The sequence below is a fragment of the Sinocyclocheilus rhinocerous genome, unplaced genomic scaffold (assembly GCF_001515625.1).
Source record: "Sinocyclocheilus rhinocerous isolate Xijiao unplaced genomic scaffold, SAMN03320098_v1.1 scaffold897, whole genome shotgun sequence".
Classification (NCBI taxonomy): Eukaryota; Metazoa; Chordata; class Actinopteri; order Cypriniformes; family Cyprinidae; genus Sinocyclocheilus; species Sinocyclocheilus rhinocerous.
The window spans coordinates 762,749-777,595 of record NW_015649224.1 but is presented as its reverse complement, the minus strand read 5'-3'; the positions used below and the strand labels follow the sequence as shown (position 1 = coordinate 777,595).

The 14,847-nt window shown below is 38.2% G+C and overlaps 2 protein-coding genes across 2 annotated transcripts; both read right to left on the bottom strand.

Moving 5' to 3' along the window:
* Positions 1-2,418: 2,418 nt before the first annotated feature.
* LOC107710316 (homeobox protein Hox-A4a-like) lies at positions 2,419-4,327 on the bottom strand. The gene is made up of 3 exons (XM_016515059.1): positions 4,312-4,327; positions 3,750-4,169; positions 2,419-3,277 (listed from the first exon to the last, which is right to left on the bottom strand). Exons 1-3 carry the CDS (start codon positions 4,325-4,327, stop codon positions 2,952-2,954), a joined length of 762 nt encoding a protein of 253 aa, XP_016370545.1. The 3' UTR covers positions 2,419-2,951.
* A 6,556-nt stretch (positions 4,328-10,883) lies between these two features.
* Positions 10,884-13,006, bottom strand: LOC107710354 (homeobox protein Hox-A5a-like). Its single transcript, XM_016515104.1, has 2 exons — positions 11,913-13,006; positions 10,884-11,409 (listed from the first exon to the last, which is right to left on the bottom strand). Exons 1-2 carry the CDS (start codon positions 12,457-12,459, stop codon positions 11,159-11,161), a joined length of 798 nt encoding a protein of 265 aa, XP_016370590.1. The 5' UTR covers positions 12,460-13,006; the 3' UTR covers positions 10,884-11,158.
* Between the last annotated feature and the right edge of the window lie 1,841 nt (positions 13,007-14,847).

Sequence of the window (14,847 nt, the reverse complement as noted above, 5' to 3'; positions counted from 1 at the left end):
ACAGACAGGGCTGTATTTTCACTCTAAATGGCTCGTGGAGTCTCGCCAGGGGACAGAACAAATCTGTTCTCAATGCTGACATTTGGAGCCCTCGAAGCAAGCTAAGATTACTACAACACGCATACGAAGATAATTCCCCCCACCACCACCCCCCGCCACCCCCTTTGGATTTACCGTGGTCAGCATCAAAGCTAATAATCATATACAGCTCGTCGCAGTTTGACGATCATGCCAGTGGAACGGCAATGATCTTTGACTGCCTAGTTGTGCCCATGGGTTCGGAAACGTTTGTTGAACGTGAATTAAATAAAAATAGGAGATAAAGATCTTATCTTTCTTTGTAGCCTGTGTTTTGATAATGATAGAAACAAGTGATTGACACACATTAAAGGGATTTTGTAGCTTATGAACAGCTATAGCACATTATTATTATTATCATCATCATCATCATCATTATTGTTGTTGTTATTGTTGTTGTTGTTATTAACGTTTGTATATAAACTGACCATCTACACTTATAAAATCTCTTATAAATCTCTCACTTATAAAATTATTTAGAGAAAATTCACCACTATTTATTTAACTGTTGGATATAACGGTAGCCTAATGAGAAAACGGGTTTAGTTCACATCAGTACAATCTGTATATAACCTGCTCTTTAACATGTGCTGCATAGTTTTTCATATATAGCATCCAAAAATTTAGATTTCAAAAAGCTTAGATTACTTACTCCAAACCCACTTTTTGAAGACTGACCGGAAAAGGAGCAGCTGGTCGGTTCTGAGAGGTCTCGCTAAGTCGACGGTCAACTGCAAAATGAAAAATCCGACCGAACCTCCCGTGTCTATTTCTAACCAAGAGGTATCTATTATTTAAGAAGGTCATGTGAGCCAGTCAATTAAAATTTAAGCATGGTAGATTGAGAGGTGAGGTGCTGGTGTCATGATGGAAGTTTAAATTTCCTGTCTGTCAAGATCTGAATCAGTGATGACGGATCTTAGCGCTGCAGTTTAAGGTTTTTCCCTTTTGAAATCTGAATATTTAAAACACGGTCACCCATACTGATTTCAAATTCCACAAAGTACTAAACAGACCAGACACTTATACTTAAGATCCAAGGCTGTTGTTGTCTCTGTGCAATAACTGCTATTCTTGGTGAAAGTTAAACGCAGGCAAACAAAAATATTAGTGCACTTTAGATCCCTAAATTGGCATCCTCAAATTATCGACCATTGATTACTTCTACCTGTTTAAACAGTCAATTTCAAAGCTTGTGTTTTCTATAATAAATGATTTAGATGCGTTTTAAAGCGAGTTATTGAAGTGCAAATAATTTAGCCGATTTGAACATTTAATTAATATTTTATGTCAAATAAATCGTGTAAAGTAAGTTATGCACAAACACAGACTACGGTTTTGGCCTCCCCCTAAATTTTCAAATATAGGCCATATTCAAGTTCCACTACTGCCCCATGCGTTCGAGGAATAAACAGACCATGGTCTAGAGGGTGCTGAATATGGCGAGGTCAGAGGTTAAGGGGTCGTACACAGTGCTTCAGTTTGATGATTGGACAGCTCGTTTGTGTCCTCTGCTTGACCCCAATAGTAGTTTACACTAGTAAGTAGCCTGTACGTCTCTAATTTATTTCAATAGACTTCTATGTGGGAAAGAGTTAATGATATTTCTTATTTAAATAGCCTATTTGATTTTGGAAAGGGACTGCACAAATAGCTACACTTTGGATTAAATTTAAAATGGACGTCAATTTAACTCTAAGAATAGATTGTCCTGAGGGAAAAAAACAAACAAAAAGACTGGGTGGCGCAAACTAGGTCTGTTTGCACTGACATTATTATTTCACGAATGAGTCAAAGTGTTTAATATTAATTTATATGATTTTGTCACAATAGCCTACAACAGTTTGAATATTTAGAAATAAATACTGCATTAAGCCACATATTTCAGCCAGCAAGAATGGAAGCTCAATTATTCGGTACTTTAACACTGTATTGTAATAAAGGTCAGCTTAAAGGAACACTAATATATAATGGCGTTTTAATTATTTTATCAACAGAGCCAAAAGGATAGCCAAATTGAATAAATAAAAACTAAACGTCACAAGATTGATGGCAAAATAATTTGGTTTGTAATGTGCACCTTTTTCATAGGCTGTTAAAATATCTTGACAATCTAATAAGCAAACCTAAACCGTTGGCCTAAACAATACAAAATTCCGAGGCAAGCTTTTAGTCTAATAGCGACTTTTTAAAGTTTTGTTATTCGTTATCAAGATACGTTAGAATAAAACAGTGACATGATTCAGGACAAAGCTAAATTACACCGCCTACATTAGTCCTGTCTATGGATTAAACTAAATGGATAATGCACAATAAAGTCATTTTTTATTATTTCCACGGGAAGCCTACAATTACTTGCATACAGGCTTACTAAAACAACTTGACATCATTCACCAATATACAAATAAACAAATACACGAATATTCACAGCTTTGATGACGTAAATACACTTAACAATACTCTAAAATATGGGACTAAGACAAATAAGATAACTACTCCAGGAAGATTGTTCCTATACTTGTGCCTTCAAGTTAAAATGTCAATTTGTACACGCGTAACTAGCGCAGATCTTCACAAACAAGACTCTGTATGTCTCGGTTAAAGACAGAAAACGTAACGATCCAATGTCCAAGTTAAAGTACATTCTACTATTGTTCCTTTAAGAGAGAGAGAACGAGAGAGAGAAAAACGATTTTTACAGGAAGGATGTGATTTCCAGCTCAAATTAGGGTGGAGGAAGAGGTTGGGAAGGCGAGGTTAAGTTGCCTCATCGGACACTGAAATAAAAAGTAACCCTGTGAAGTTCCGATCCTAATACTGCTATGTGTTCTTCTTTCTTGTTCAGTTCCGTTTGTGCCGATTTGCTTCTAACACTATAGGTTCGAGGGACAAGGCGTTGGAAGCAGTGTTTGCTGCTGCTGAGTGGCGTCCGTTTTCACGTGATGGTTGGAGGGCGCAGAGCTCGAGGAGCGGATCTTTGTATTAGGCAGCTTGTGGTCTTTCTTCCATTTCATGCGGCGGTTCTGAAACCAGATTTTCACCTGACGCTCAGAAAGACACATAGTGTGCGCTATCTCCACTCGTCGACGTCGAGTCAGATATCGGTTAAAGTGGAACTCTTTCTCAAGCTCAAGAGCCTGCTGGCGCGTGTAGGCGGTGCGAGACCTCTTGAGCACTCCTCCAGAGTAGCTGGCGGTCACTAAACACACAAACACAACCAAGCAGGTGTTATTGACATTCCAGGTATTGGTGAGATGTCGGATAATTAGTACACTTACTAAACATATTGAACAATACTAAATGAGTTGAGTAGCCAATGAAACAATGGATATGCGTCGTTCTCCGACGACAGCATTCCATTCACACGCAGTCTTGATGTAACTAATTTGGTAGCACTGCAACATGGAAAATAACTAAATTAAAAGGCCTGTTTGGTGCTAACTTGGTCAACGATAAACTTTCTTTTGAGTTAAAAGAATCAAACGCAAATGGACCGTGTGGAACATCGAGGGAAATAAAATGTGCGAGAACTCCTAATCACCGGGACTTCATCTCGGTGGCAGTAAATCCTCTAAATGAGCAATTCCAACAGGGTATGTTCCCTACATGCCTTACGACGAACGCCCTCCACAGGGCTCCTAGAGCTTTTATTGCCCGTACATATTACTTACCGGTATTAACATGGACTTTTTTCATCCAGGGATACACCAGCGGCTCTTTACCCTTCTGTTCGCCTGGGAGAGCCTCTGACACGAGGCTACAATCCTTGTTCGCTGTTGAACCAACACAGCTCTCTGTGGTGAGGCGGGGTCCATGATTCTGCGGAACGGATTGAGGTTGCGCGTGATGACGGTCGGTGAAATCGTTGAGGCCGTTGGTTGACACGTTACCGTAATCATAGCTCGGCTCTTGGTAGTTTGATCGCGGGTATGATGCCTCCTCGTGATGGGGGAAGCCCGCGTCTTTCGGCCGCTCATAATAATCAGATGACACGGGCATGTATCCATTCTGCTGATATTCCTCGCAGGGTGGGAAAGAAGGTTCGATGTAATTTGAATTGATCAAGTAGGAGCTCCAGAGCACTCGTAGATCTACGATGATTTTCAAGTGCTACTTAAGTTACGATGCTTTTGGGAAACGGACCGTAATATTAAGATCAGTCGTACGATCGTTTTTACGAACTTCTTAGGCTTACGAAGCTTTTGGGAAACGCAGCCCTGGACATCATGTCACCTTTCATGTTCTGCATGGTGGCTTAGATACATTGTATTTCGTCTTCTACTCTAACCAAATAAAAGTAGACCAAAACCAACTCAGAATTTGTATTCAGGACATATTGAACTATTATAGTCAGCAGGCAGCCACTAATTGTTGATTGCAGTTGTCTTTTTAGTTTACTGCAATACATAGCAATCTTTATGCAATTATATCAGTATTGATAGGGCTTACATGGTATTGTAATTGATTCAGAATCGTTATAATAAAGACCGCAATGACACGTTTATGATCTTGAAATATCTCAATGAAAACAACCATCTTTAAAAAAAAAAATAAAAATAAAAAAAGTAAAGCCAATACATATTTTTTTTCTACTATTTCTCGTTTTCTGTGAAATGCACAACACAGACAGACTCAATTCCATAACTTTACCATATTCCTATTGGACTTGTTTTGCAGTGTTTACATGAACACTAAAATATAACTCAGAAGGCCTACCTTGTGTGAGTTCGTGATCAAAATATTATCCCTGACCCCTGAAGCTTATATGCCAGGTTCCCTGCCCAGATCAACCAAAATAATGACACATCTTTCGCGCGACCTGTAGTTCCCATGTAATGTTTCTTTATCCTTAACATTTTCATGTATTGAATCAACAGCCACCCTGAACTGAAAACTCCTGTTTAAGTATCCACGCGAGCTTCAAGTTGGTATTAACTAAACTATGTGAGTCACTAATTTTTATCGTGCTGTCGTTTTTCTGATCTCTCCAAAACCCACCTACTCCTCTGTCAAATGTACAAAGTTGGTTGGTCACGTGAGAAATGCGACCAATCAGCGCCTCCTGTGGGCATCGTGTAAACAAGCACCAATAGCAGGCCAGGCATCAGTACAGCAAAAATGTGTTCGAGCGGTCAATGCGTTTGTTTTTGTTATCGAATCAAAATATATCAGAAAATAATTCGATATAGTTACCATATACATCGCATAGAAAACGAAACAGCTGACTGAATGTACAAGATGTAGCAATGTTAAAATGCGTTATATACAACAATTGAGTGCAATAGAGAACGTGATTTATCACAAAAGCATTCCCTTCTGTTAATGCTCGTGTAAAATCTCGTTTGTTGTATACCACGACCTGCAGTTTTGTACCCACCAGGGACTTTCAAATTTCTATAGGTTCCTCGAAAGAACCTTCAAGAAGGCCCACGACCACCTTAACAAAAGCAACTGTATCAGTATACTCAGTGACTAATGCACCTGTTAATGAATAGCACAAAGGCTATTTTCAAGTCAGCAGCCGCATCAACCAATAATTTCACACGTCTTTTGTAACAATTGTAAATAACACAATAAACAGACTTAGTTTTAGGGGTCCTACCACTGACATCGTCAAAGAAATATTAGAAAAGACCATCAGTTAGATTTGCTCAACATTAAAGTGACCCAAGCGTCTGTAGTCAAGAACAACGAAAGGCTGCTACATGAGCCTTTTAGTTGCACACATTTGCATCTTTTGATTTTTATCTTTTTAATTATTATTATTACTGAATTAGTAAGAGAAATCCCACATGTCCTCAGCAAAAGCAAAAATACATAAAATAATGTCTTAATAAAGAAACGTGGCATTCCCTATTGTCTCTCAGAAGCTCCATAATGAAATATGTTGGCTTTTAAATTTTATTAACTGTCCAGTTAAACTGAACTGGGCTGCGTTTCTCGATAACGATTGATCTTAGCACTTAAGAGCGTTTTCTACGAGTCATTTTACGATCGTTCGTTATTGTTTCACGTGCGTTTCCCAAAAATGCACTTAACGCAATCGCACGTATCGCATCGCTATCCATTTGTTCTAATAATAATAATAACTGTTATTAGAATGTTGTTTAATTATTGGATCTCACTTCTTGATAAATTATAATTGCTAACGAAAAGTCTTTTAACCGTACGGTTTTAACACAAAGCTCTAAGCCAAGGCTTTAGTTTTCTGAGGCCCATATAAAATAATACCATGTCGTCTGTTATTCATTATATACTTCTCTCTCCTTTGTGTACAAAACTGGAGGCCTAAAATTAAACATGCTGCAATGTTTACATATTTAAAACAAGTAAAACTAACAATTCATCACAGGATCAGATGAGAGAAAACTCTGATTTTGGATATTTAAAACTCACATCTAAATGTGTTCTTCATGTAATAATATGGATAAAACATAAATAGGGGAGACCGGGGCTAGCACATTATTGTTCCAGTGAATATTACTCAGTGTTTTGAAAGTCATTTGAAGGAGCGAAAATGAGAAAGAATAGCTGCCGATAAATTGGCTATAAAGAGGCTTAAACATTAAACCGATTAATTAGTAAACAGTTAAATGCAACACGAAAAATGTAAAAGGTAACATACATTTCTCCAGCAGATTGCATAAAATGACACCACTTAAAACATACGGGGCAACCTGCAACGACCTGTTTTTTTTTTTTTTTAAATACCCTTGTTTTTACGTTTAATTTTAACCTAGTGTGTCTTATCGTGTTAAATTGACCCAACTGCTTTTATAAAATACAATGATATTGCACTTTCATTTGAGGATATGATTTTAAAATACATTTTATTGTTAATTTGAACTGCATTTGGCTGAAACCAACATATAAAATCAAAATCATTTCAAATCGCGAGCATTTCTGTAATTGGACTTTTGACTCAAAATCTTATTACAGAGATTTATTACAGCCTACAACCGTCCTGTTTCCCAGTAACAACTAGCTCCGGTCTCCTATAAAAAAGGAATATGGCCATTTCAAGTCATCGCGTCTTCTGTAAACCCGTGAAACGAACTGTCTAAACGAATATACAACCTTGGACAAAATTATTCGAAATGATTCAAATTTTGTGGACACAAATGTGTGTGATTCAGATTTATTTATAATGCCGGTTTTTGTTTAACTTTTCTGTATGGCAAAATTATAATTAAGATTTTTTTTTCGGAAAGGTCAGATATTTTCACAAAATGTAGGCCTGTGCATTCTTTAAAAAATGTCAAATGTATATTAAACAGAAATAAACAATTATTTTATCCAATAAAAAGATGCAAATTTGATTATTTATTATTTAAACTATTTGAGGTTTGTAGGCCTATTCGCAAAAAAGAGAGAGAGAGAGAGAGATAATTTAACCATTATCATGCTATATTTATTTGGTTTACCATGGGGCACATACATTTATTAATATACTGTCATGCACAAGCATTAAATAACATGATCATAAAAGTATTTTATTTTTATTCAGATCTTCGGTATACGTGTGATGCTTTGTGTGAGGAACAGATCCAAATTCAAACCATTCAGCGATCGGCGTCGATGCTTCGCATGTCTAAAACGAGATTTGTCCAAAAGTGATGAGTATTACATAAAATGATTTGTAAGGCAATTCCAAATTATTTTATTACAAACCGTCTCAATACCGTATCGGCCTCGTTTAGTCCTGATTTGCCAGTAAATAATGCTAGACAGCATGTTTTCCTTTTATTGTTTTTTTTCTGTTTTCTTCTCTTCTGTTAAAATTAACGAATGTTTAGTTTTCAAGATGCTACAACATGGAAAAAAAACTCTTCAGAACTATGCAAGCAAAGAAATGTTCATTGCGGAAATATTATCAATCCTAAATGCAAATGTCCCGTCGAATTTATGGTCATCAAATGGGATTTATTCAAAGGAAATTCACCAATCAAACCCCGTAATAAAACCTGAATACTCAATCTCTGGCACAGGCGTAGGAGGTAGTCTCTTGGGGATGCTAACCCAGGGTCACCCAGTTTGCAGAGTTCATCGCGAGGTTAGACCAGAACTCACGGGATTCACAGCTATTCCATCTTTTGTGCCATTATAAAAGTGGCACTGCGCTCTACAAGAACAGATGACAGCTACTTGTTCTGCTGTAAACTTTTGACCCCGGCCCTCCCCCCTACCTTTACAATCTCACTCTCTCTCTCAGACAAACAAGCACAAATAAACAGATGGACACAAACAAGCCTTCAAGCTCATCAACTTTCTTTCTCCCCTTTTCTCTCTCTTTCATTCTTTTCTATGCTATTGTTGTCCCCATACATCTTTTATATCTTCCATTTATCATGACCACTAATATTAGGCCAAAACTATTAATATGTTATCAAACAGCCTTTATATCTCCAGACAGCTTGGCCTGCTGTAGCCATCAATTTCGTTCTGCTGATATCCATGCTGCACCCAGATTTGTAAACCATTTCTATTCTACCGAGAGTTCCTGCAATTAAAGGTGTATGCGGGAGTTATTATTCTTTTTCTTTCTGTCTTTTCTATCCTTATAGGGAGAAGGGGCGCCAATGCGGGTGACACTGAACTTGGCCAAAAGCGAGCTCTGCTGGTGGTTTACGGCGTGTGCACATTCATCTTCCTGCCGCCGCTGACCTCACGGTGAACCAGGAGAGAAGACATTTTTCTTCAGTCCCTCTCTCTCCTTCATTGTCTATCGAATTCTGTCTCTCTTCCACTCGCTCTCACACTTCAGTTTAAGTATGCGGATGTTATATGCGCATTTTCTCAAATAAGGCAAGCAAAAAAACATCTTTGTGTTCTGCATCAACGTTTAGCCTATATTTTTCCCTATACTGCCTTAAAGTTAAAACAGAACAACATTGATGGTTATGATACAGTGTTGCTAAGCATTAGTGGGGAATGAAGATGTTTATGATTAATAATTACTCAGTTATCAGATTTCAAGTCACAAAATTGCCACTTGGTCAAAATAAGCAGAAATATTAACAAATTATCTATACTCTGATAGATAGGCTGTTGAGCGTATAAAAATATATTGCTAACAGAGGAAAAACATTTTTGCATATGGGATAGATAGATAGATAGATAGATAGATAGATAGATAGAGTCTTCCAATCCTTTCTCTCAAAACTTTTAGGCAATTATGGCGGGGGCGAATTTGTGCATAAACATCTAACAAAAAGTCCTGAAGGGTGTGGTTGATAGTAGAAAAACTAACAAAAGTCATCTAAACGTCTTTAAAAAAATCATTACTTAATGCATAGATACAAAGGGCAGAGAATATTACAGTATAGGAAGGAAGCAATTACAGTCAAAGAGCAATGCCCCCATACCACCCATCTGCCGGACAAGCAGGTTTTCGCAGTAGGCTACGAGCCCTAATTAACGTAGTTGGAACATGAGTTCATTTATGTTCTGCTCATTGTTTCACTGAGGGCCTAAAGAAAAGTTTGTCTCTCAACAGCAGCGAAAACCCGAAACAAACCAACTCGAACTTACCAAGAGCTGACCCTCGTCCACCCGGGTGAATCCGGTCGACGTGTTTCCAATCCATAGCAAACTGGTTTGTCAAAAGCGTTTGTGGATGCAGTCAAAGAACACCTCAACGGTCTGCAGAGAAAGAGAACGAAGCTCCACGTCAGTGCGATTAAACTTTATATGCGATATAGTGTCGACCCCCCAAAACCATAAAACTGACTTTAATTGCCACCACGTGACTGTTTTATGGCCAGTGAGCCTATCTGCCGTCTCACTCCGGGTGAATTTTACGATCTAATTCGTGGACCAAACCTCATTATTTATCTTACCCGCCAATGTCACGGATCCAGAATGGTAAAGGCTCTAGTAAAGTTTGCCGCTTAAAACCCTGTACAGATGTCCAAAGAAGAGAAAAGTGGACGACAATGGGCGTGGACGCACACTTATGTTGAGAAGTTGGCAAGGGGGACCATAAGTGCCCTTTCCACATCGGGTGAGTAAAGTAGTGATTACAGTGCGTCTCATACCTGTTGAACCACTTAAACAAACTTTTTAAAAAATGAGGAAATTGTTCTAAACAATCTAGAATTTAAACAATGCCTTGCATAAAATGTTTATCTAAGCTTCCGAAAGTGGAATATGGTATTTTGCAGTTTTATGACTAGGTATTAATACGCTACTCACCCGTCACCCTCACATTAATAATCAAACACTTATGTGATACATTTCACATTATGTCTGTCACTTACACACACACACACACAAATAAAAATAAAATAAAAACACCTGACAAAACACTGAGATCTAAAAATTTTTTAAGTAAAAACTTTATTGTTATGAACACTGCATTTATCGTTGGCAACGATGCACTTCCAGTTATCTTTCAAATTTCACGAGAAGGAAAATAATTCGCGTTTCCCCCAACATTTGAAAACTTACAACACAAACATATTCGAGTAGAAAAATGAGGATATGCGGACAAATCTGAACGGAACGATATTATCAATACACAAAGATGATAGTACAACACGAACAAAACAGGTCTTCTGCTTCAACTTCACAACAAATAAGATACAATCGATATTTGATATCGAATTTAAATAAATGCATAAAATACATCAATTCGTATTTACAAACCAAAAGACATAAAAAAAAACATTTTAAGTTATGCTTCATTTGGTAAGAGTCAAATACTTTCACAGGTTGGCTTACCCAAAGCACCTTTCAGAAACTTTTTTTTCAGAAGCATTTTTCGTCAATACGTGTTATATTAATTTACACCTTTATGTGGCTTTTCTAAGACAATGCAAAGATCTATCCACATTCGCAACATTACATGAAAACACAGAGAGGAAGTGTTTGTTTGATTTTTTTCTGACCAAGGACGCAACACAGGGCGTTCACTCTCTCAAGACCAGTGGAAAGTTCTTTTGTGAAATGGGCAAAGTCTTCATTCCCTTTTTGAACACACACTTAGAATAAGGAAACAGACGCGCACCCGTGCACACATACCTATTCAAACACTAACAGATTTAATTTATATATGCAGATATATAATATATACACATTTTCACGGCCGGTATCCGCTTCCTGCAGCCGTCATATTCATACTCCTCAACTTGTTGTCCTTTTTCCATTTCATTCTGCGGTTTTGAAACCATATTTTGATTTGTCTCTCTGAGAGACAGAGCGTGTGTGCAATCTCAATTCGTCGGCGACGTGCCAGGTACCGGTTGAAGTGGAACTCCTTCTCAAGCTCAAGTGTCTGGTAGCGTGTGTAGGCTGTCCTGGGCCTTTTCCCCTCCGGTCCGGTCAAACTGTCTGTTATACACAAAATGGTGACATTGTAATTTTTATAATTTTAATGTACTATAATATATATATTATGCAATGCACGACACAAAACATGGTTGAAAGGACATGCATCAACCTCAAAGCATGCATGACATTCTCAGGGACAGAAAGCATAACAATTAATTCGGATAATTTCCTCAAATTATCTAAAATGAAATCAGTTTTATTAATAAATTTAATTGCACGGACCATTCAACTGGATAATCGACAAGACAATTATTAATATAATTAGGTCCTTTCATTTTTATAAAAGAAAATCTATTTAAATTTTTTAACGAGACATGGAGCCAGTGAACTACATCATGCTGGCTGTGACATATTTCGTTATAACAGTCCAAAACCAAAGTAAACTAACCGTATTTGCATTAAACGTCCCAAACTGATTTTGAGTGAAATTTGACAGGGGGTCATTCACACCATACTACAACACTCAGAACACAAACAGAAAAAAGCAGAACTTTGCTGTTTACCATGACTTAAATGAAGTTTTCGCATCCATGGATAAATCTGCGGCGCCTCGGATACATTCTGTGCAGCTGTCTGCGCACTTCCCGGTGGCTTTTCTTCCTCCATAGTGCTGGACGCTTTAGAAACGTCCTCGCGACTGAGAACCGTCCCGATGCTGTTGGTCGCAGAGCCAGTGGTGCTCGGTAGTGAGGTTTTCAGGGCGCGGTGTGACTGCTCGCTGACAGGAGAGTTGGCTAAGGATGAGCAGGGGAGAGGGTCAGAGGAAGGCTCAGCGCTGCTCGCGGTAACCGGTTGGTTGTACCGGTCAGGCGTCGCAGTTGGACTGTCTGTGTAGCTTTGAGTTTGCTCACCAGATGAGAGAAAGTGTCCGGTGGTAGAGCGCCCGGCGCTGAGATCCATTCCATTGTAGCCAAAAGCATACCTGCCCGAATGCATGCCCGTAGAATCTCTGCATTGGCCACTAGAGCTATGATCTCCATAGTTATGTAAGGGATAGTCCGCGCCATTTGGATAGCGACCGCAAAATGAGTTCACAAAATAAGAGCTCATTGGTTGACAGTTACCTTATAATTATTTTTAGTTACTACAACTACCTTTATGGAGAGAACAGTTCTACCGTGTGTGTTTGATTTGTGTCTCTTGATGATTTTGAGCTTCTATTGCACCCTTGCAAAATTTATGATGAATTATGGAAATGAGTGAGACACAGACTTAATGCTCCCTTACGTAGACTCCCAAATATGGGGTACGGCTTAGAGTCACGTGTTTTTGTTGACCAGTCGTAAATCCTATTCTGTGACCTCCAGCGGTAAACTCACGCGTAAGCAGGAAATCAGGGTGGAATTGTTTGGACACGGGAGCGCGCAACAAGAGTTTCACCGAACTAGCTGTTGTGTGCTCTGCAAGATTGTAGCGGCGCGCCACCCTCCGGTTATAGGCGGGACTACCTAAACCATCAGACTGGAGGCGAGCACGCGATGGGGTCATTCAAAGGGTAACGACTCTGCGGTAGAAAAATTGTATCTGCTGAAACAATGCGCCGTGACCTGCACACAAAACACGCGCACCAGAAGGTCTAATAGATTTAGTAGAGTCAAAAACACACGTAACTAGATGTTTGAAATAAACAATCGTCAACAAGAACACATCAATAATACAAATAAATAAATACATTCTCGAGTATTGCATACCTACTTAAAATAGGCCTAATAATTCCTCATAATATATTTGGTTTGAAAACAGGATATTTTTAAAATTATGATTTAGTTTGATCAATTCTAAATATTTGTCTTCAAAAAGAAACGATTCAGGAGACGCTGTACAACATAAAGTACTTGGCCTATCTTTTCTAACTTACTTTACATTTACTTGTCAATTACTGTTTCTAAGAGCATAAGAGAAAAATGTCTCTGAATACTAGAGCAATATAAAAAAGGTTACAGGAAAAAAAAGCAGCTTTCATACAATTCTTGTGTTTTGCCCGTTTCCTTGACGAGGGATCAGCATCTGATGTAATGTTATGATGACGAAAAGAGCTAAGCGCGACAAAGTAGCGGCTGATCCTTGGTCAAACACTTTGAATAAAAACGATTTTTGTAACAGACATTGTAACCTAAGCAATATGTAGAACATGGGCGTCGCTAGGCCATTTTTAGGGGGGCTATAGTATCATATCATAAATGACTACTCAGCCCCCCTAAAATTTTGCGATTATCTCCATAAACTGTACACGAAATCGTGATCGCCCTAGTCCCCTTTAAATTTCATATGAAAACGGCGGCCGACTTCGATCGGCTCCTCCCTGTCCTCCCGCAGCGGCTCAGTGCGAGAAACAGATGACAAGGTGTGTGTTTATCGATATACTGTTATAATATATGCATCTGTGCAGTTCTTTGTCATAAATCCAGTTTACAAAATATCATGGGAGAGCAATAATCGGTTGGTTCCCCATCTACTGTAGCCTAAGTTTTCACTGCGTTCACCCCTTATCACACCACAGCTGTTTCCTCCAGCGAAAATGAAGCACATATGAACGCATACTTTATAAAACGATCATGTTGCTATTTTCATTTGAAAATTTAACTTTCAATATAATACATATTCCAATGCATGTGGCAAAGAGGTTTGCATAGGCCTACTTGAGATAAGGAATACTAGAAATGCAAACAATAAAATTTTGTGTTTGCTACCTACAGTAAACAGGTTGTGTGTGAGATCATGAAGACTTGAATTTGGCTTATTCAGTACTCAAATGTTATACCTATCCATGCAATACAGTGGAATACTGCAATAAGTTTAGTATACGACTATTAATCAAACATTTTTTTATTTTTACACTTATTTAACAAGAAATATTGCAAATAAATTAATGAATAAATAGTCTGAACAAATGAAACTGTGCTTAAATTTAATTTACTTCTAGAGTCCTTGAGATATTGGCTATTTTCGGCCCTAGTTCAGCACCTTGAGACCCGACAGCTCCGGTAAGATAACCCGATCTCATGGATGTGCGTATCAATACCACGAGTTTCTATTTGGCGTATTATTTATACGCAGAAATTGACGTTGGCCTGCATATGATACAAAATGGTTAGGATTAGGGGTGTGGGGTAGGTGCGTATTAAATGTACACCAAAACTGCGTATTATATGCACGCCAAACACGTGATATCACATGCAAGCCAAAGTCAATTTATGCATATAAATAGCACGCCAAATAGAAACCGAAAATCGTGCTATTTATATGCATTTTCATGAGACCGGGCTATGTTCATTCTGCTTTCTGCCTCTCCAACAGAGATGCAGCTATAATTTAAATGTGAAATGTGGTGCGAAAACGTTATAAAAATCAAACCTAAAAAACTATTTAATGACTCCGAACATACTTAAGCCTATTTACATTTTGTGTAGCCTATAGGCTATAGCCCACACATGGCTT